General features: G+C 38.0%; 1 protein-coding gene across 2 annotated transcripts in view; it reads right to left on the bottom strand.

Moving 5' to 3' along the window:
- eif2ak4 (eukaryotic translation initiation factor 2 alpha kinase 4) overlaps window positions 1–22,680 on the bottom strand; it is a 56,528-nt gene that overhangs the window by 17,063 nt on the left and 16,785 nt on the right. For both annotated transcript variants that reach the window (XM_036592674.1, XM_036592675.1), the window contains exons 10-29: window positions 21,193–21,308; window positions 20,942–21,096; window positions 20,292–20,707; window positions 19,976–20,048; window positions 19,744–19,833; window positions 17,760–17,882; window positions 17,124–17,228; window positions 14,239–14,302; window positions 14,073–14,152; window positions 13,850–13,951; window positions 13,563–13,613; window positions 13,231–13,467; window positions 12,753–12,828; window positions 8,145–8,266; window positions 7,669–7,718; window positions 6,433–6,601; window positions 3,483–3,599; window positions 2,689–2,754; window positions 1,777–1,950; window positions 535–669 (exon numbers count right to left, since the gene is read on the bottom strand). In XM_036592674.1, coding sequence (XP_036448567.1) covers window positions 535–669; window positions 1,777–1,950; window positions 2,689–2,754; window positions 3,483–3,599; window positions 6,433–6,601; window positions 7,669–7,718; window positions 8,145–8,266; window positions 12,753–12,828; window positions 13,231–13,467; window positions 13,563–13,613; window positions 13,850–13,951; window positions 14,073–14,152; window positions 14,239–14,302; window positions 17,124–17,228; window positions 17,760–17,882; window positions 19,744–19,833; window positions 19,976–20,048; window positions 20,292–20,707; window positions 20,942–21,096; window positions 21,193–21,308 — 2,521 coding nt within the window. The remainder of the gene's footprint in view (window positions 1–534; window positions 670–1,776; window positions 1,951–2,688; window positions 2,755–3,482; window positions 3,600–6,432; window positions 6,602–7,668; window positions 7,719–8,144; window positions 8,267–12,752; window positions 12,829–13,230; window positions 13,468–13,562; window positions 13,614–13,849; window positions 13,952–14,072; window positions 14,153–14,238; window positions 14,303–17,123; window positions 17,229–17,759; window positions 17,883–19,743; window positions 19,834–19,975; window positions 20,049–20,291; window positions 20,708–20,941; window positions 21,097–21,192; window positions 21,309–22,680) is intronic.

A 22,680-nucleotide genomic window follows, 5' to 3' on the forward strand; every position in this document is an offset into this window, starting at 1 on the left:
AAAAATGTACATTGAGATGTGAATATCTGAGTAACTACATGTCCTAGGCAAATGAAATTAAATAGGCTTCATGTTGAACAATACAAGATTTAATTATCAAAATTCAAACAAGAAATTCAGAGGGATGTAGATTTTATAACCGATTTCACAAAGCTTCACAAATGTAATATCTTCCGATACTGGTGGTCGTCCAGATCCCTTTGCCCAGCACAGACAGCCTTCCTCTTTGAATTTTTTGTGCCATGTCCAAATCTGCTTTGTAGTTGGTGCATTTTCATTGAATTTTCTCAAAAATGCACGCTGCACACTCTTGCTTGACTGTGTTCGATCATATTCTAACACACAAAATGCCTTTTCATTTCTAGCGAACGCCATTCTTCAACCTGAAACATTAAAAATTAAACTTGGTTAGTTTTTACACATTTTGTTAAAATTTGAGATCATTTGAGGGAGAATTGGCTACGTTATTAGACTACGAAACAATGTCAGTTTTTTTGGGACCCTGTACTACACTCTGATTTGCATGTATGATACCAGGTGGTCATATCGTCCTCCTGCTGCCACTATATCAGGCACAGTGCGCTTGCGTTTCTTAATAAAGGCCACAAACTGGAAGATGACCCCGCAGTGGTGTTGCACCTTGTAGACAAGCCCTAGATTGACCACCACCTACAACCCAAAAAGAATATTTTTTGTTAGTATCAAGGCTGCCTGACATTCTAAAAGGAGAAAGAGCTAGAACACAGGAGAGATCACATTCTCGAAAAACAATATTTGATATGTAAATTTGAATTTTATTGGGTTATTTTTGGTAAATATATAATTTCTGTCCAAAAACAAAGAAAAAACAAATCTGTAAAAATCTACATCACTTGAGCTCAGCACCTGCCCTTTACATTGTGTGAATTTCTTTTGATGAATGGACCAACAGAAATACTCCAAAAAACTTTTACATTACGCTCCACTGAAAGTAATGAACACTTTTTGCCCTCTCCTGTTAAGTTGCTATTGTGGAGATACTCTGTTTTTCAGTGGACTGCGACAACATGCTCATTACAAATTTGATGCTTGCAACACATTCCAAAAAAGCTGAGACAGAGGAATATTTAACACTGACATCAGCTTTCCATTTAACAGCACTTAATAAACATTTGCAGACTAAAAGTTACTCATTAATACATCCTTAACACGACAAATTGGCTGGATTTTGAACTTTACCCTGGTAACAATCTGAACGGTCCTTTTCTACTTTGGCCCAGAGAACACAACATCCAATATCTCCATTATTATAAACAATCTGATCAGTTTACATCAGTGCATTTTAGATGAGCTCTAGCCCAAAGAAGTCGGCAGCATTTCTGGAGGTTGAATGTGGGTGAAATACGTAATATCCTTGCAAACACTTGTTGAGAAATATTCTTAACAGGCTATTTGCTGATGCATTTTTTGCCGAAGTGGCGAATCTCCAATCATCTTTGGTCTTAAAGGACTTCTTTCCTGGATGCTGCTTTCTGTTCATTGTTTGATCACTGCGTTCTGTTTTTATATGCATTTAACATAATGTCCCAACTTTTTTGGAATTAGGTTTGTAGATCATTACAGTGTATTATCATTTAATGTGACTAAAACATTTTGTTTGGCTAAAACATTAAATAAAACATCTAAAAACATTTTGGCAAATAGTTTGTAATATTTAAACTCACATTGTATAAGTATTATTTTATATAAGATTGTTCATATGGCAAGTGATTCCAAACTTTTTGCATGCTAGTGTACCTGTAGTTTGACTCCTAGTTTCTTAAGCAGGCCTGTGAGCTCCTCCAGGTCTTTCAGGCCTTGCTTGGCAAGGTGTGTGACTGCTGAAGTCTTCTGTTTGGTCAGCGAGTTGATATGAGGAACGAGCTCATGCAGCTCTCCCTTCTGCTCAATAAACCTATACAGCATCTGCAACTGCAGAGAAACATAACATGAGAATAAGTCTGTAATAGGATTTCACACACAAATATCGAAAGACTGCACAGACAACACATTCTTCAAGTGGCATTCTCACTGTAGTCTCACAGATAACACATGGAGAGACCATGAAAGTAGACACAACAGATGTAAAACAACAGCTGTTTTGAGGAGCTATCAAAAGAGCTAAAGAACATCTTGTCCAAGAAGTGATTAAACAGCTCAATTAGTCACCAAAACACATCCAGCCATCCACGTTTTTTAACAGCTCAGCTACTGAAAAATATTCGTGATTTAGCTAGCAAATGGTCAGATTTATAAATCATGCATCTAACACTCATCACCTGCCACACCAGACACCTCTGCATGCACCCACCATGCCAGAAGCCCTTTTCATCCGCTGACAGAGCTCACCAAAACAAACAGGTTTGAGGCTTTGAGCTCTCTGGTTCTAGCGCTGTCCTCACCAGAGCTTGCAGGTACTCAGATGATTCATCAGAGCTGTCGCATTGCCGTAGTTCACCATACCTATACCGCAAATTCTGACCTGAGCATTTTTTTAACGGAATTTAAATTCTCCCATACATATGATTTCTTTCAGAGGCATCTTTTAGCTTCATTGGCCACATGGAAAGCAGGGTGGCTTGTTGTGCTTGGAGTCAAGGTCACATAAACTGGGCCCTAGGTATGTACTTTACATAACACAAGGTATTTGGTACATTTTCAGTGACTTACACTGTTGGTGGACAAGGACAGGTTGCAAAACTTGGCTTCCACCTCACCCTTGGTCAGTTTTTCACTCTATGTTGAGAGAGAGAGAGAGAGAGAGGGAGAGAGGGAGAGAGGGAGAGAGAGAGTGAGAGTCCAACTTATGTTACCAAGAGACCCTGAGGGAGCATTTGAAACTGAAATTTTGTTATCAAAAAGTGAACTCAAGGAACTTCAAACTGGGAACTAAAAGATCTCTGAGGGACAGTTATAGGGGTGTCAAATTATATTACAATGACTGACTAAGCCATAAGGGATATCGAGGATTAATAGAATCCAACTATAAGTTTCATACCATGACCCAGAAGGATACACGGTTTAGATGATGTGTATGTGTGTGTATAAGTTTCATAAACTGCTCCAAGAAGAGGTATAACTCCACGTCCGGTGAGAACAGAGTCATAAGAACTTTCCACATAAAAAGCCAACACACCTCTGATGTTCTATACTTCTCACTTTTTTCTCAAACCTAAAGCTTGCAATATGTTAATGGTCTAAAAAAATGACAGCAAGCATGCAATTGCTTCAGCTCAATATTGTACCTCAGTGAAAACTGTGACCAGTGGGTCGCTCTTATTTAAGTTACCGCATCATTGCGTAATGGAAACCAATAGCTTTTATTACAGTTGTAACAAGAAATATTAAAAGAAATTTCCAATGACAGAGCAAAAACCCATTTTAGTGTCAGTCAGTGGCAGTCAAAGCGAGTGTATTGAAGAATGTGCACATAATGCTGTTTGTGTGTGTGTAGACGTGCTCACCATGGCATCGCACAGTATATTGGAGGCCTGGTTCAATTTGTCTTCTGGCACTCCACTGTGCAGTAAAATGGCTCGCAGCAGGCTGGTGTGGTTCAGGTAAATAGTGTAGTTCCTTTCCTGCAACCCAGCATGAGATACAAAACGTTGACAATTTCCAACCATATTACACTTTGTGAAAAAGGATGTTTGCTCTCCTGGAGGCAATTCCTAATATATATGGTATAATGACTGTTTCTTAAAATGAACAAGGCAACAAACCATCAAAAGCTATGTTTCCATTAAAACTCTATGGAAACTGTTTGTAAATGAAAATCCGTAAAATAATTTTTGCACTTTTGTTTTCCAGCAGCTTATTTCATTAAATCAGTTTTACATAACGCCTTGTGGAGGTTGCGTTTAGATGGCAGAACATATTCTGCAAATAAAACGTGGGAATCTGTCTCTAAGGTCTGGTAAAGTGTAGTAGCAGCGGAGCAGATCTTTATGGGCAGCACTATGGGTGGGAAGTTCAACACCACATCACAACAAATGAATAGACTAAAGAAACTAGAACTCACTGCACTTCTTTTTGGAGCAGAAAACGACAGGAAGTGAATTAATGTTTTTTTGTTCTAAATATTTTTTTACATTGCTAATACAAGCAAAACTGTGTTGCGCCACCCTTGGTTTATCGACTTCCCCATAACCTACTGATGACGACATTTTGTTAGGGTTTTAAACAACCCCATTTCCAAACAAATTGGGACACTGTGCAAAATGTAAAAACAACTCAATGATGTGCATATTATTTAAACCCTATATTTAACTATAATAGTACAATAGAAAATAGTACAAAGACAACATATTAAATGTTGAAACTGAGAAAATGTATTCTTATAAGTTTTTTGCCAAATTTAATAATATATGCCAAATTTGAATTTGATACTAGCAACATGTTTTAAAACAGTGCTTAATGCTATGATCTTCGGGCCATCAGGTAGCACTGCATTAAAAACACACTATTCTGTAGAGAAACATCACTGCATGGGCTCAGGAACACTTATGAAAAACAATGGGCCTCATTCACCAACCGTTCTTAAGAAGGAATTTCTTCTTAAAACATTCTGACATTTACCAATGTCTTCTTATTTGGGATTTATTCTTAGGTAAGAACAAAGTCTACACACACACTCAAGAGCACAAAGGTGCATACAAGTAAAAGAGTCTTGATGCTAAACTGCCCTACCTGCAGTCACACATTAAAAGCATTTAGTGCATTATGAAGTGAAAAATACAAACCTGAACTGTTGAGCAGCTGAAATCCTGTTTCAACCAAGAACTACAGCAATTGGTCTCCTCAGTTCCCAAATGCTTACAGAGTGTCATTATAAGAAGAGATGATGCAGCGAAGAGGTAAACATGCCCCTGTCCCAACTTTTTGGAAACATGTTTCTAGCATCAAATTAATCATCGGCATACGTTTTTAAAAAAAATCAATACAATTTCTCAGTTTCAACATTTGAGATTTTGTCTTTATACCATTTTCAATTAAATATAGGGGTTAAACAATTTACACATCGTTATATTCTGCTTTTATTGACATTTTGTACAGTGTCCCAACTTTTTATTTGGAAACATCGTTGTATCTTACTTTAGAGACAGGATGTTCTTTAGGTTGGTAAGTGCTGCTGTTACACCTCCTCAATATGGCATTTGTTTTGCATGTGTTATGTCTTCTATAATGGTCTCCCTCAGTTCAGCTAAACCTCCCCACCTTGCTTGTTTGTGTGAGGGAAATCTGCCACATGACACTAAATGTATGAGTCGAGCAAATTTTTTTCCAAGTAAACAAAGTTGAAGAGAAAAGGTTTTGTTAACATTCAGAAAATATTACTCACAATTGTTGTTTGAACAGTTAAAACAGTTAAAACAATTAAAAAATAATAATAATAAAAAATCACCCAACTGAAGCACCCAAGATACTTAAGAACAGTGCTGCCATGTCCAAGAAAAATCTTCAGCCCACTGAAACTAGCCTAAAACTTATTAGCCTAATCCTAGGGTCAAAAACAAGTTGTTGTAAATAGCAAGGTTTTATGTAGTATTTACAGTTACTTGTAATTTCAACAACAGTTTTTAATACAGTTATACAGAATTGTTTAGTATTAGAGACAATATCTATCTTTCACCCGGTTATATAAGTCAATAACATGTAGTTACAGTTTTTTTTGGTGTTTAATTTCACTATGTTATGTTGGCGACAGCATCTGCAACGCTATACACCCATGAAGCCATCAAACACACCACACACTCACTCTTTCCTCTCTCAGCTATAGTCTACTGTACCTGTTGGTCCTCAGGATTACAGATATTCAAACTAGTTAACGATCATAAGACAATTCATTTTCATTTTGTACTGTCTGCAAGCAAAACTTTTCGGTGGCTACGGGAAATTTTAAAAGAACCGGAAAAAAAAAGGACCATCCTACTTAATTTCACCCATGACTGCATTTCAGAATTGCTGCATTTTGCCAAAAAAATCCAAGAACCTGCCAAATCTGTGTGCTAACAGCATTCCCATATGGAGAATTTTTGGCATGCTAAACATATACGAATGAGCGAGTGATTTACATTGAACTTTGAAATAAACAAAGTTCACTTGAGCACGGCTCTCTGCTCCACCAATGTCGTTTTCACCTTGTAAGAGTCTAAAATAACGCTAACACTACCATGCTTCCAATACGAATAAGACAGCCAAAACAAAAAGAGACTGAATGAAAAGTCTGTAGTGGGAGTGCAAAAAAACATGCCTTCAGTGGTCCTATAGAGTTAACATGACTAGAAAAAAAGACCTTTTTATCACTAAAGCTTCTAATAAAGTTCAAAAGAACTGTTTAATGAATTCCCTTTAAAGTGTTTGCATTGTTTGCTTCCATGCCCTGCTGCTGCAGTAGCAGAATGGCTAAGATACCTGGAGAGCGCTGAACTCTTGAATGACCTCAGATATGGTATAGATGGTCTCAGCATCAGGGAGCAGGCTGCCTGTCACAGGCACCACTATATCAAAAGCACACTCCAGCAGCTCTCGGGGGTGAGCCCTGTCCAGCTTCCGCGGCCTGAACACACGCTCGATACTGTACCTAAACAGGATTAGGTCTTATTATTAATGCCAAAGAGTGAATGTTATAACCATTCATTAATCAAGCTTATAAACTACATTGACGATAAAAGAATTATACAACATTAATAAAGTGTGTTCACAGGGTTTCCTATTCATGTATTCAACAGCGGCAGGCCACCCTCAGACCACATTAGAGGGTTCAGAGCCCACCCACCACAGCCTCTAAATCCTGTGGGAAACACTGTGTTCTCAACTATCTACATACAGATGAAGTCAAAAGTTTACACACACCTAAGCTAAAAAAAAAAAACAACAACAACTCCACACATTTCATGTCAATATAAATGTGCTGTGTTAAGTCAATTAGGGTATGTACTTTAATTTCATTTCATTTCAAAATAAAAGCTAGAAAGGGTCAAACACTTAGGGTCAACTCACTAGCCCCTCACAATACTTTGCTGGAATTTTCCCCCATTCCTAGTGACATCATTATGGCCAAACAGTTAAATTTTGGTTTTATCTGACCAGAGAACACTCCTCCACAAGTCTGCCCAAATCCTCCACTCCCTCACAAGTTCCTTGTTTTGTTGATGTCTTAGGGTTCAGTTGAACCTTCAGTTTGTTCAGCCCTGGGAGCTCATTTATGCCTCCTTCCCAAACGATGCAGTGTCTGTGTGGTCCCAAGATTTTTATATTTGCATACCACTGTTTGTACAGATGCTCATGGCATCTTCTGTTGTTTGGAAATAGCTTCTAAAGAGGAAATGCACTTGAGAGGTCCACAATTTTTTTCTGAGGTCTTGGCTAGATCTTCCCATTGTATGAAGGGCAAAAGAACTCTAGCTCTAAAAACAGGCCCTTAAATACAGCCACAGGTACACTCCAACACCTAAGTATGACAGTAATTTTAAAATTACCTCTGATGTGAACAAAGTACATGCCCTAACTGACTTCACAAAAAAGCATATGGTAACAAAGTGTGTGGAGTTTTATTGTCTTTAGCCTAGGTGTATGCAAACCTTTGGCCTCAACTATACATACACATGCCAGTGAGTGTTCATCAACATCTTTTAAAAAGAAAAGTACCTTTTAACATGTGAAATGTTATTTCTGGCGGCAAATCTGGCAAATGACACCTGGCAAGAGAAGAAAGCATGAAAACTAATGACCAAGACCACAAAGTTAGTCAGAATGTAATCTAGAGTATGAAAGAAAGACAAAGTGTATGTGAAGGGGACAGCACTTATTCTGTAACTAGAGCACTGTTTCCTAACTCTAGAAAGCACCACTGCATGACATATGTGGTTTTGTATCCTTCAGGTCGTAGTCAGAAAAAATTCAATAATCATTTAAATAAATTAACTATCAACTGAACAAATAATGAACCAATAGTGCAACGTGTCCCTGCCGCACTTATGTTGGTGGCATTGACCTCTCACAGGGATAAGAAACCTAAACGCTGCAACAGCCCTACACTAGTGGCCTCTCTGTTAGACTGGCAGGCATACGTCCTGCTTTTTAAATGACGCTCTAGGGTCAGTTTGGGCATGCTCAGCACTTACCCGCAAGTCATAGGGCAGGGTGACCAGCATGCCACTGTGATCCATAAAGCAAGCCAGCTCACATCCTTCATACAACTTCCTGTTTCTGGGCAAGAGTAGTGGGGTCTGTAGTCTTACTGCACCTGAGAGTTCAAAATTACAAAATCTTGTTAGATTAACTAACATAACTAACAAATTACAGTTAATAATTACTTGTCTCAAAGTGTAATGGGTTCACATTACTTTGTTACTTTCACTACTTATTTCACTACTTCTGTTATTCTATAAAACTAACTGTGCAACAAAAAAGGCCTTCCAAATATGTATTTTAAAAAAAAGTCGCAGAAAACAGCCAGCAGAAACAGCCCAAAAATGGCTGCATCAAAATAAAATCTTTCTGAATAAAATGTAATGCTTACAGAGCTGTTCCTGAATAAAAATCCAGTCTGGCCTGTTTAGGTGAGCTTGGGGCTCTCACTCTTTTTCAGTAGGGAATATTTATCCATCAGTGACATAAATGTTATTAGATCCTTTGACAGATTGCTCGCCAAGTTTGTGCCACTTCCTGTGTTTGTGATGCTAATATTCGCAAAGTCATGCAGTCAGCTGACACAAGTAGCATGCATGTGTGCAAATCACCTACGAGGTCAGACAGAATCAATATCGGGGAAATTTTTGAATCAAATGCACTGCATGTTCTTCTCATAAAAGACATAAGTAATGCAATGCAAGTCAGTAACATGATAAGAAGTAAAACTGCAAAGTGTTACGCTATTCGTAGGGCTGAGCGATTTGGGGGAAAATATCTAATTTTGATTTTTTTGCAACAAAATTGCAATGGCAATTCAAAAGCTATTATTTTCTATAAATTAAGCTCTGGGACTTTTCTGTCCTTCAAGAAGAGCAGCATGTGTATTTTTGGGCTTGAGGCTTGAATGCTGAACATAGTGCGCCATAAACTCTGTATGTGGGAGATAATTAAAACAGCACTATGTTAGATTTTTTTTGTTAAAGGTTTTGATCTGGCAGTGACGATAATGACAATAGTAGATAATTCACTTACATCCTCAGAAGACTTGTGATTCACAAAGTTTTGTTCTCTTGTGATACTCAATGTGCTGGCAATCATCAGATTCATCCTCTCAGGGAAGGGGTCCAAAGCATAACTGATGTTCCAAAAATGTTCTTACACATGTTGTGTGCAATAACATATTTCTACCAGAGAGGTCTCCAAATCCCCAACACTTATACAATGCAGCTTTGAAATTGCAGGTCTTGTGATTTAAAATTTATATTCCTTCAAATCTGTAAACCAATTAATCGCTCAGCTATACTACTTTGTAACAGAATGCATTACCCTGGGTAATCCACACCGGATGACACACAAGAAACAGGAAAGCTGAATGAGTGAGTTTATGCCTCTTTTACAGGAAGATAGATACACAACATATCCAAAACACTAAAATTACAACCATCACAAAGCATAGAGAACAGTACAGTCTGTCCTGTGTTTGTGGTCTAGTACTTGTGCACTTCCTAACACCTATATTTGATATAAAAAGGAACAAACTCTGTCAGAGAACTCACAAACACTTCCCTCCAATTTCCTAGAACACTCAGCTGAGGAAAAACTCCCTTTCACTCTAGGGAAAAAGTGAGCTTGTCGTCAAAGTAGAATTATCCTTGTCTCATAACAAACGGGTCAAACGGTGACACTGATATTAGGCAACATTAAAGCCTTTGATGATCCAGGGCAGATGGAGGTACACAGTGTACATAACACAACATGCGAAGCAAACGCTGTACAAATAGTAACATTTGCCAGTTTTACAAAACGTCCTATAAGAAAACCTACTGGCTTTAAGCCAACATGAGCTGAGTACTGTCGATCATGACAGGATATACAAGCCATACATTCCAACTTTTTCGATATACTAGCTTATAATTCACCATAAACAAAAAAATACCAGAGCTCTTTTTAACTCTCTTTTATTGGGCTCATGAAGTCCTACAGCAACAAAACAGCCATTCTCTCAGTCGCTGACCCCTCGGCAACTGAAAACAGGCAGTGGCATTTCCCTCATATGTCCTCCATTTACACTTGTGAAGCCTAATAGCTTACAGACAAGAACTCCATGGCCCAAAAGCCTGTTGAGTCATAATCACAGCTACATACTAGAAAGCATTCAGGGCAATGCCAGAATGTAATATGCTTTAAGATTTGCTAAATTAAAGTTGATTTTCCTCTCACATTCTTAAACGCCATTAAACAGTGATATCAGTGTTTCTCCTATTTTTTTTTTTTAGGCTGGATGGTAGACACTTTGAACTCAACTGAACTGTCATGTATGTAGCGTCACCAAATATATATGCCGGGCAATCAGTCCACTGTTTTCCACTATAGAAAAATTGCTAATGAATACTTTACAGTTCACACCGGCCAAAGAATAATTCACATATATTTGTAAAAAGAGAAGAACAGGGTTCATAGTTCCTTAAACCATCATCAAATGCTTTTCAGATTGTGAAGTATTATCAAAATAACTCAAATAGATCTGCTCTTGATTATTAGAGCTTGAAGAATGCTATAGGAATATGACTGCTTATGTCTGCAAGCACGCAGAAGGGGGAGCTCCCACTGGTTTTATATGCCGCTAAAAAGGCAAAAATAGAACACCATCCTTGAATTTCACATCTTTTATTTTGCCCTTTCAGGGGTACTACATGTTTCAATAAAAACCCAGTCTAATACTTCAGTTTGCAGAAAAGCTTTGTTATTTTAAAGGCCAAGAAAAGCTGTGATAATAGTTTAGAAAAAAAAAAAAAAACTATTTCAATGATTTTCTACTTAACGCAATCGATCAGCCAAGACATGTTTGGAGTCCAAATTTTGCTTTTTTAGTTTAGAATTGGAGCTGCTAGGCTAACATTGCTAACAAACACTGGAAGTCATTAGTCACTCAAACATTTGCTATAAATACATGCCCAAAACTACTCTCAACCTGACGAACCCCATCCAGATTTATATCCAGGTTGCACAGATAGGTTGATGTGGTTTAGAACACAAGTGAATCAATCAACACAGTGATAATCAATAATATAAATCAATATAATGCCTGATTACAAACTTAAGGACACTTTTTTTGTCAAATGAGCCTCAACTTCACATGTTTTAACCTTAAGGCTGTATATACATGAAGAAATGCACCCACCAGAGACTTGTACAACAGGAACTTCGTGGTGCCAGGCGATGCTAAAGGGGTACAGTGTCTCTGCTTTCCATTTTTGTAGTTATATTTTTATTTGATATGCAACTTCTAATTGTCTTACAGTAAGCAAGCTTTAGGTGTTACTGCAGGTACATAGTGTTAGCACAACGTGATGTTTTACAACATGCCCCGCATTCCAGCCTCCCAGTTTGAGTCTGAAGTGTTACCGGAAAATGGGACATTACGTGGATGATAACAGTTCTAATTTTACCCTCAATGTTTAAATAAAGTCTAACCATGCCATCTTACTAAATCTTTATTTTTTTAAACAAATGTATGTAGCTTTTGTAATTTGAAGCAAATACAGATTTGGTGGAAACAGTCTGGGTGACTACTAACTTCCAGTGGTTGTTAGCACTGTTAGTCTGGTAGTTCCACTTCTAAAGAACCAAAATTTGAACACTGCTTCCCTGGCACAAGCCAGCCCATCACAGCAATATTTCTATATCACACAGACATTATAGTATATAGAGCATTGAGTAATGTTTGATTTCTCATAATCTAATAAAATTAAATATGGCTTTGGCAGACGCCAGGAGAACGCTAGCTACCGGAATGCATAATGCTAACAGTAAAGTTTGGTGGAGGACGGATAATGGTTTTTCAGAGTTCGGGCTCTGCCCCTTAGTTCCAGGGAAGGGTAATGTTAATACTACAGCATTCAAAGACATTTAGACAATTATATACTTTCAACTTTTTGGCAACAGTTTGGGGAAGTCCCTTTTCCTGTTCCAGCATGATTGTGCCCCTGTACGCAAAGTGAGGTCCACTGAGACATGGTTTTGACAAGCTGAATTGGATGAACTGGAACAATGACTGCAGTGCAGGCCTTCTCCAACATTAGTGTCTGACCTCACAGAAGATCTTTTGACAGAATGGGCACAATTCCTACAGACACACTCCAAAATCTTGTGGAAAGCCTTCCCAGAAGGTTTGAGGCGGGGGGGTTGGAGGGTGGTGGTCTTGAACATGACATCAATGCCCATGTTTTTGGAATGGACTGTCCAACAAAATCATGTAAATGTGATGGTCTGGTGTCCACAAACCTTTGGCCATATAGTGTTTCAATGGTCAGATACACTGGCCTTGGGTTCTGAATTTAGTGCATCTTCACATTTGAAAATAGACAATAGTCTATTTTATGGGAGCGATGCAAAAAATCTGAAATAGGTTGTATGCACTGACCTGTCCGGGTAAAGGTCTAAATGAAATTTATATGCCTACAACATAATTCATGTGTTAGACAACATGAGGGATGACATGAGAAGCATGGATCAAATGGTCTAGCCTAAATGGGAAAGATTTTAGCATAGGTGGTCTAAAAAAAATCCAGCTTCGAAACTGTGTGCAAGTCACTCACCATGTTTTCTGAAGACCCTGGTGATTGTCTCATACACATACTGCTGCAGTTTGGCGCTGTTGAAATTAAAACTTCCCTGGGGCAAAGCAAACCAGAAAGGAGTTAGTAAAACAGAGTAGCAGGGATAGAGTTTAAACACAGCCTGTATTATGTGGACCAGATGCTGAGGCCAGATGAGTGCAGCACTGGGATCAAAACTGTATAGGCATTCAGCGACATCTAGGGGTAAGGAAGGAATAATGCACTAAGGAGTCTGATCTCACACTCACTGACTACTTCTCAGTTTTTTAAATCTAAAACTGGTGTTTTAGTTCTCTGCATGATGAGTTCACAAAATGTATTTGATTTCTTAACACAACAATAAAAGTCTAGAACAAAAGTCCAAATACTTGTTGGTTCTACAGTAGCTGGTTTAGCTAGCTTAGCTGGCTGAGTACAGCTGACAGGCTACAAAAATATAGATACTTGGCTGAGCTACCTTGTGGATGTCAATATCGTATGTGTAGTCCACGACATGAGAGGGGTTCTGGGAGAACAGTTGGTTGACCATGGTGCGGTAGGCCTTGCCCATGACATTAGCCATAGTGTGCTGCAACACCTCGTGCAGCTCTGATTCCTCCATCTGAGGAGGGGGGAGGAGATCACTCTTCAAAAGCTCCACTGCAGTGGGCCGCAGGGCGGGGTCATGGTTCAGCAGCCAGCAAATCACTTTCTTCTATATCCACAGAGTAGGGGGAGCAGAATTATTGGTCTTCTGAAGGATTGTTGATGTTGCAGGTTATTGAAAGAAGAACTGATTGTAAAACTCACCTGCGTTCCATTCTCATAGTCACCAAAGTCTTCAGGGAAGTCAATGGACTCCTGCAAAAGGAATGAAAACAAAGTGATGCTTTAATCATTAAACATGATTAATTTCCCTCAAGGTCATTAATGTAATTTTACATGACGTAATTGAGAAATTTATGAGGATGTTAAAAGTATTTCGAGTGAAACTTCGTGTTTGACATCAGAGCTGTACATCTAACTCATGCTTCATGTCTCAGCCGAGACATAAAGCAGGTGCCATTTAGGCTCTGCTTAGACTGGTACAGGCTCACCTTCCTGAGCTGGCTGAGGACAGATATACGCTCAGAAGCCGTAGTCATTGGTCGGTAGGACATCTCAAACAAGATGATCCCCAAGCTGAAGAGATCTACTTTCTAGACAGAAACACACAAATACAAACTATTTATATAAACACAAATGGTCATGAAGAACTCCATGATGGAAAATATCTTAATGTAAAAAATGCTACAGCAATGAACACCAAGTAAATTCTACCTGATTGTAAGTGGCTTTAGTATTTCCTTGGACCTCTGGGCTGACATACAGCGCAGTACCAACCATGCCAGTCAAGTTACCTGGTCAAGAAATAGTAGGGTGTACACCAATTCATTAGTAAATCCATAATTCTTAAGCTCAAAGTGAAGGCCACTTTTTTCTTTACCTGTTGGATCTGATTTCAAGACCAGACCTGAGCTATTATCCTCAATCTCCAATTTGCCTGAAGCCTGTAAAAGGACAGACATCTTTGAAACAACACAGCACTGAAAAACTACAACAATTAGAGACCCAACCAATTTTTTTGTGCTCCCTTAAGTTCTAATTCCTTGGGACCACCGGTGGTTCCAAAACACACTTAGTCACATTCTTCATAACTTTCATATTTCATAAGCTACATTCAAAAGGTGGGTGTCATATGAGAGCTGTCTTCTTTCCAGCCAAACAGATGGGTAATGTAATTTTAAACCCTTAAAAAGAAGCTAAACTCACAATTTTTTTTTCTACTGAAAGTCGACCCATTTTCCACAAATCTGAGCTATAAACTATAAACAGATGGCGTCTCTTCAGTGATCTGCTCTGTAAAAATTACTTTCATAAAAAATACAAAGATCGTCTAAGATTTTTGGCTTTCAGCAGTAAATTGGAAGCATATAGCAATATGTGTATGATAAGACACATTTTCTGTTAATTTGAGGGGAACTTTTACAAAAAATAAATAAATAAATAAAATAAAATAAAAATTTACAGTTATTTCATGCAGTTACTGAATAATTTGCCTTACGATTTGAGCATGAAAATTCAGATGAAAAAAAAAAAAAAATACCCTGGAGAATAAGAGGTTAATATTGAGTGTCATCTGTTAGAGTCGATATTCGTTTTTTAACAGATAATGTAGCTGCACAAGTATATTAAAGTTTGTCAAACCACTCCACGTTGGTTTGTGTTACGATGAAACACACAAAACGATGAAAATATTTCATTTTTTTAATATGTGAATGGAACTTGATGTAGAAAGCCTTTGTACCAGTTTCAGATCTAATTCAGATGTATTGTGTCTGTGTGTTATGTATGAATGAGCCTAAACACGCAGTTTCTGGGGAGGACACAGGATGCGCTTCTCATCACGTACAGAGGTGCTGTTAGTGTTGCTGATTACATAATTTCACCGGATTTACTAAAGGTTAAGCAGTTCATGGCGGCCGGTTTGGCGCAGATCTCTCTACCTTATAAAACCACGTTGCATTAGAGTCTCAAAAAGGTGTTGCTAAAAGCAGACACACTCTAGACAAAAAGAGCTGAAAAAACTATTTACCAACATAATAACAATTTAAACTCTGCGGATCAGGTGATTGTGTCTCTGAAGCGATATGTTATGATTTTGCCTCGCAGGTTGAAAATATGTCGTTACTAAGCACAGCTATATCTTTTTAACATATATAATAAATACAGCGGTTTAACTCATTTGTGTTTTAATATATTTTTACCTTAAAGTCTTTGACTAACATGAATAATGTAACAAAGAATAAAATAGTAAATAGAGAAACACTGGATTTATGGCTACTGAATACAGTAACTACCAAAAATTTAGCTTTTATTTCATTTAATTATACCACAATGAACCTTGCTATTACAGATCATTACAGATAATTAGTGACTAATAAAAATCTAAAGGCCTAAATAACATATTGAAAACTCTTCCTAAGCAATTAGCATATTAATGTAGCGCAATTGTACGGTCTCAAATGTTTTGGAAAAATGTCTACTTGGATTGTAGCAGCAACAAATGCAGCTGAACTTAAATTATATTGGAGTGACTGACAGCTGATGAAAAACTCCCTGTGATCTTTGTAAAACAGTCCATAAATAATAAATAGCTAGCCTCTGTTTTGTTAGCTGAAACTGAATTATACCCCTGGGGAATGTTGGTGGGTAAACTTTATTTATCAATATTGTTATCTCTTCACGACTGAAGTTTCAGTTTCTCTTTTGTTTTGTGGTTTTTCATAACTACTTTATTTTGAAGTGCTCTGAAAACATGAAAACCTGTTCTAACATGCGTGAAGTTGTCGGCTCCCTATTCGTGAGAGAGGCAGCGGGTCAAATGCAGAACATTGGCATTGATATTATATCTTCCACTTTAAAATAGACATTTACACTGCTTTGTTAACTTCTAAAAACTTGCCTCACTGTGGCGGATAAAATCAGTTTCTGGCACTTCTACAGTGGCATAAATTAAGCACAGATACAAGAAAAACATGGATCTGTCCCTAGTAAGGACATTGGCTGTGTAAGAAAATAGCCTACTACATACTGCTCAAGTACATCATCTACTTGATAAAGTTAACTTTAAACATAAATTATGTACTTGAACAGTAGTTAACTTACTAAAAACAGCAGAAGCACGGTATCGGCTTTTCAAGCTCACATGTGGAGTCATTTTAATCAGGCATTTTAACTACCTCGTATTACAGTCTATAAATGTAATCAAAATGAAATTACTAATCTTTTAGCAAACGTAGGAAAACATAGGTATCCCTGGAACGCACACAGACATAATCCAAAAAATTTATCACACAGACAAATCCAAAGTTGACTCTGTCATCTCTTGGCCAAAACTGTATTCACACATGCAGCTAATGTATGCACTATATAGAATATAGTGGTGCAGTGTACAGCACATAGTAGGCTGTTTCAAACACAGCCACTGTTGTGCATACGGACTTGCACTGTTGAGAAGAGCTAATAACTACACAGCACAAAGTACCCTGAGCAACAGACATAACAGACACAGAGCTGAATGATACTTTTACTTACATTGCATTAAGTTCTAAATATGTAAAACAATTTTATACAGACTTAGTATGTTTCTCAAAACACATCCCAACAGTTTCCTGATTCTTTCACACTGAAACATGCAAAAATATCAACCTGTAGAAAAATTGCCCATCTGAGCCATAAAACAAAGCTGAAACATCAAACAACGTCACATAAAAACTAACAATGGTATGACAATTACAAATTGTGCATTATATGTAATACATGTAGTACCACATTAGCTGGGTGGTCAGTAGCCAAGCCAAAGTCTCCTATCTTGACATGGTCATGAGAGTCCAGGAAGATGTTGACAGGTTTCAGATCTCTATGAATCATTCCCTGAGGAGAAACACATAGGAACATCATACAGCAACTCAAGATTTACAAATAAATGCAAGATGAATTTAAAAAATAAAATAAAAAAATTAAAAAAATCAATAAACCCCATCTTAAAGAACAACTGTCTCTGCATAACATTTCAGTTTCCTCCATTACTTTTTTTTACTATTCTTTCTGATCTAATTCCAAACACATTCCAAACATATCAGCCTGTATAGTTGCCTTCTGCAGACATTTTCGCTCGTCACCTTATCAGTCTGGGCAGTTTTAATAAACACTGTAGCTTGCAGTGAGTTTACACATCTGAACAATAACATTTATAGCAGGTATCATAACATAGTTCACTCCAACAGAAAAGTCCAAAGTGTGAAAAGTTACATTTTCCCCTCTGCATTAAAAGCACTGCTGTATCTGTCTCTTATTTGCTGGTTCTGGTTAAAAGCACTGTAGAAGTCTCACTAAGACTGAACATAAAAGTCAGGTTGGGTGTGATTTCCTTTAGAGCTGTCTGTGCTTTCACATGTGGGGTACCTGTTCATGAATGTATGTCAGGCCATCCAGGATCTCCCTGAAGAGTCTCCAGAGGCGACTGCAGTCCTGGTGAAGGCCCTTGTCTATTGTGTCCCTCAAAGTGCTTTTTTCACAGTATTCCATCTGCAGAGACAAACATGCAGATAAGAGATGGCTCATGAGAAAACCTTAGGTTAAAATGTTAAAATGGCCAACAATGAAGGAAAGGTATAATGCATAATGAAGCCTAGTAGCTTTTATTAACTATTTGCAATATATATGATGCATATTGCCGGCTTTGCATTACGATATTATGCATAAGGAAATAGAACAGAAATGCTAACATAACTTGTGCATTTATTTATTATTTCTTTTTAGTAATTCCAAAAATTATAATAAAAAAATATAACCGTGCCTAATGAGGAGATAACTGGCACAAGCCACTTTCTTAGAATACTTAAAATGAATAAAAAAAAATAATTTAAACAAAAGTGTAAAATGTTGCAAGTGTGTTACAACGGCTCATGAAAGTAAATAAAAAATGTGTGCACTATAAGGCTACAACTCAAACTTAAAGTGAGCTTTACAAGTTCATTTACAGGCAGATCTTGTGTGTCTATATTAAGTGTGGCTCTTTTTGGCTAAAATGAGTGAGAGAGTGGATTTTCTAACATGGCTCAATCACTCCACATAAACAGTGGAATCTAGAACTCTACACAACAGAGCAGTTATCAGAAGCTCTAAATTATCCCTGTGGAGTTCATTTGTTTTGCCCGTTCAGAATCGGCACAAGGTGGCTGCTTGAATCCTGTGTTGAGAAGTAGCTGATGTAACTTGTGCAAACTCGTGTTTACTCCTCACTCATCCACATTTGGGTGGTGTCTTCACAAATATACACAAATTGTCTTATCAACCATCCAAGGTTAAAGTTAGCTTCTTCACCAGCTTCTTATTCAAATTTTCCTCAGGCGCCAGACTGTAACTGGTGGAATGGAAAATGGCAAATAAGAAGATAACTTCAGCTTTGTCCAAGGTACGCTAGACAATGCTAAACAATGCTACAGGATCTATAGGATAAACAGGATCCAGAAATGCCACCACCTTCTCTGGGCCCAAGTGCATTTAACATGGACTGAGGCAACGTGGAAGAGTGTCCTGTGGTCCAATGACTCAAAATTAGATTTTTTTTGTTTTGGAAATAATGGACACCGCATCCTCTGGCAAAAGACACAGTTCAAAAGCCAGAATCCATGATGGTATGGGGGTGCATTAAGGCACATACTAAAACAGTCCGGGTGCTAAACTGGCCTGTCTGCAGTCCAGACCTGTCAGCCACTGAAAATATTTTGGACATTATGAAACAAAAAAATGGAGACCCTGAACTCTGAAATTCTATATAAGGTATAAATAGGAAAAATATTTCACATTCAGAACTACAGCAATTGGTATTCTTAGTTTTCAGTTCCCAAATGCTTACAGTGTTGTTAAAAGAAGAGGTGATAAAACACAGTGCTAAACATGATCCTGTCCCAATGTTTTTGGAATGGACTGCTGTTATCATATTCAAAATGGGCATATATTTTTCTAAAAACAATAAAATTCCTCAGTTTTAACATTTAATATGTTGTCTTTGTACTATTTTCAATTCAATACATGGGTTTACATGATTTGCATATCATTGCACCCAACTTCATTGAAAATCGGGTTGTAAATACAATCATAGAAATTATTTATAATTTATATCATTAACTGTAACGTTACTTGCTTCTTGTGACCCGTGTATCAAAAAATCAACATGTGTATCCTGACTCCTGTATTATTCAGTACTTATTATTTGGACATCCATGTTTATCAATAGTATCTGATTTCCGATATCTATATTTCAGCTGTTATACCTGATTTCAATGGCACTCACTTCACAGTATGTTCCTTTTGAATCATTTCTACATCTCATACAACATAATATTTCACTTGAACTGGAATCTCTATACCTGCATGCCCTCACCTGTATGTACAGATAATGTGCAATTAGGGGAGGTTTTTCAGAGTCAGTGCTCTCTGTTGTGTCCAGTCCTTTCCTTTTACTCAGTTCTTCCTGTAAAAGATGCATCGGAAACATTAACACATGAAAGCACAAAAGACACATGGACAAGAATATGGGAAAATAAGTTCACCAATACCCTGTGCCAGAGAGACACAAGCAGAATGCCAGTGTTAATTTTAGATGACTTACTGACCTCCACAAGATGGTCTCTGCTGGCATCGCCATTGTCGAAGATAATGTCACTTTCTGAGTCGCTGTCGGAGGGCCTGAAGCAAAAACACAGAATGAGCTCAGATGCAAAGAATGAATACTGTTGACCTGTTGAAAAAAATAAAAAAATGCCTCATCTGCAATTGACAGAAACATAGCAATGGGATGGAATATACAGATAGATAGATAGATAGATAGATAGATGGATAGATGGATAGATAACTATTGATGCAAGTATCAGTGCAGAACTAGCTCTGTACAATCTTTAATCAAGCTAAATTCATCACATCACAGCTCACAAGAAAGATGGACAGAACACATCTGCCTCCTCGTCATCGTCATCATCGCTGGAGTCAGCAGCATTACACTTGGCGCTGGATGATCTCTCTAGAGAGGTGCTCCACTCCACTGAGCTGGCCAGCGCTGGTGGAGGTGCATCATCCTCAATGTTGTCGAGGAGCCCGAGCTCATTGATGTGTCTTGCTACAGCCGGCCGCTCGGGAGTGCTCTGAGGTTCAGAACTCTCACTGCTCACCACACCTGTGGATGGTGCTTCATGTCGCTCAATCCAGGCGTTGTAGTAACGGACAATGTTCTCATGGTTGAGGCGCGAGAGGAGGGTCACCTCGCCCTTGATACGGCGGAACTGCTTACTGGCTGGATTAACCTGGATCCGTTTGACCGCATAGTAGCAGCCATCCAGCTTGTTTTGGACCTGTACAAGCATGAACGTCCATAAAAACTCAGGCCCCCACACAAACAGATGAGAAAATAAGTGGACCATAAAGCATAATAAAGAGCAAACATCTCGTTCCCTTTCCCCACCAAAGGAAAATAAAAGCAATCAAAAAGAGGCAAAATAATCTTTGGCTCAAAAACAATTGCATAACACAAGATAAACACAGTAAACGTCACAGTGAACATAGTAGCATAACAGATCGCTGGTCACCTTGATGACTGCTCCAAAAGCACCTTTTCCCAGCAGCTGCAGTTCCTCAAACTCAGTGAAGTAACGAGAAAACTGTTTCTGTACCACCGTACTGAAAGGGCCACCGAGAAGGGGACCGCGCGGAATAACCGTAGATGCAAAATCCACACCCATGTCTGCAAAAGATTCAAAGCCAACCTCAGTATATTACAGACTGATTCTCTTGTGAGATGCTGCATGCGCATGCACATGGACGCGAGAAAGAGACAGACCTTCTGGGCTCGGCTCTTGAGATGGAGGAAGGCTCTTGGGTGAGGGTGGTCGGAGGAAGGAGTGTTCCAACAGCTGCTGAGTGGTCCAGCGGTCAGCATCGTTGAGACACACACACCTACAAAACATATCAGTCGTGATCAGTGATGGCATGTTTTGTCTTTTTCTTTTCCAGTATTGACATTGAAAACTTACAATACCAATACCTTTTTTTCCTATAACTTTTTTTCCTTTCCTTTTTTTTTTTTAATTAAAGCATTTCACTAAAGACGAGCATCTAAAAGTAGGTTGTCATGCTTAAACTACTCAAACACTCTACTACCCCACAGGAAGAAAAATACAACTAACATTACATCACACAATGTGAATGTGTGCTATTTAAGGGTACATTTGTTGTAGGATTGAATTAGTCATTCTGCTGATATTGGCCCCATTGTGATATTTATCAATGCCAATGTGCTATCTTTAGTCAAAAAAATAACTCTTTAGCATAGCAGTAAGAAATACATCAGCTCCAGAATTCAGCGAACACAGCTTCATGAACAACAGGGACATAAATGGAGGGTTCAAGATTTTCAAACAGCAAAACTGCCACTTCTCTAAAAAATTGTTTCTTGGTCAGTAATCAAAATGTCAAATAATTCAAATATTGTTGCTTGACATCAGTGATGTAAGTTCAGAAATAAAAAGTCAGCACAAAAAAATGTTGGTCCCCTATTCTCTTCTAGAAACAAATCTTTCCTTCCCTGCCCTACATTCCAAGTTAGAGTTGTGTTTAAAATATTAATTTATAATATATAGTGAACAAACTTGTGGCAGTGTGTAAATTTTACACAAGAGAAATTGTTACTGCAGTCAATTCTCATTTTGCAATATTTACAATAAACAAGCATATGGCATACCTACACTCTAACAGTAGAGACATATCAGCATTGATGGGTATTGGTACTGGTCCAGAATCAGCATTAAACGCTGGTTTGGATATGAGAGGGAAAAAAATTTAATCTGATCCAATACTGTAACTGAAACTGCTTCTTGTAGGGAAGCAGAGTGTTTGAGTAGTTTGAGTACAGCAGATTATTTTCAGAAGCTCATCTTAAAGGAGCACAATGTAAGTTTTGGGGATTTAGAGATCTCTGGTGGAAATGTAATCGCATGCAATTTGCAGAGAAACATGCAGGTTGTGCTTCGGACCACCACGAGTGGATGAGTCTGATGTTTGCTGAGTTCATTAAACAAACTCAGTCAAAACTTAAATGACATGTCTTCCAAGCATGTAAGTGATTTATCAGCTATTATCGTATCTTCATCTGTATAATGTTAATTTTGCATTTGGGGTTGGAAAAACTCCTGCAAAATCTAACTCAACACTTTTGGCTTTTAAATGACTGATTTAGCTTTTACAGGGTGACTCGCAGTACAGCAAATTGTCGCATTTTTTTTCCCCTTCTGACTCATTAATGCTACTTCTTTCAGTTTTACCAACAAAC

Source organism: Colossoma macropomum, unplaced genomic scaffold, assembly GCF_904425465.1.
Source record: "Colossoma macropomum unplaced genomic scaffold, Colossoma_macropomum, whole genome shotgun sequence".
Taxonomy (NCBI): domain Eukaryota; kingdom Metazoa; phylum Chordata; class Actinopteri; order Characiformes; family Serrasalmidae; genus Colossoma; species Colossoma macropomum.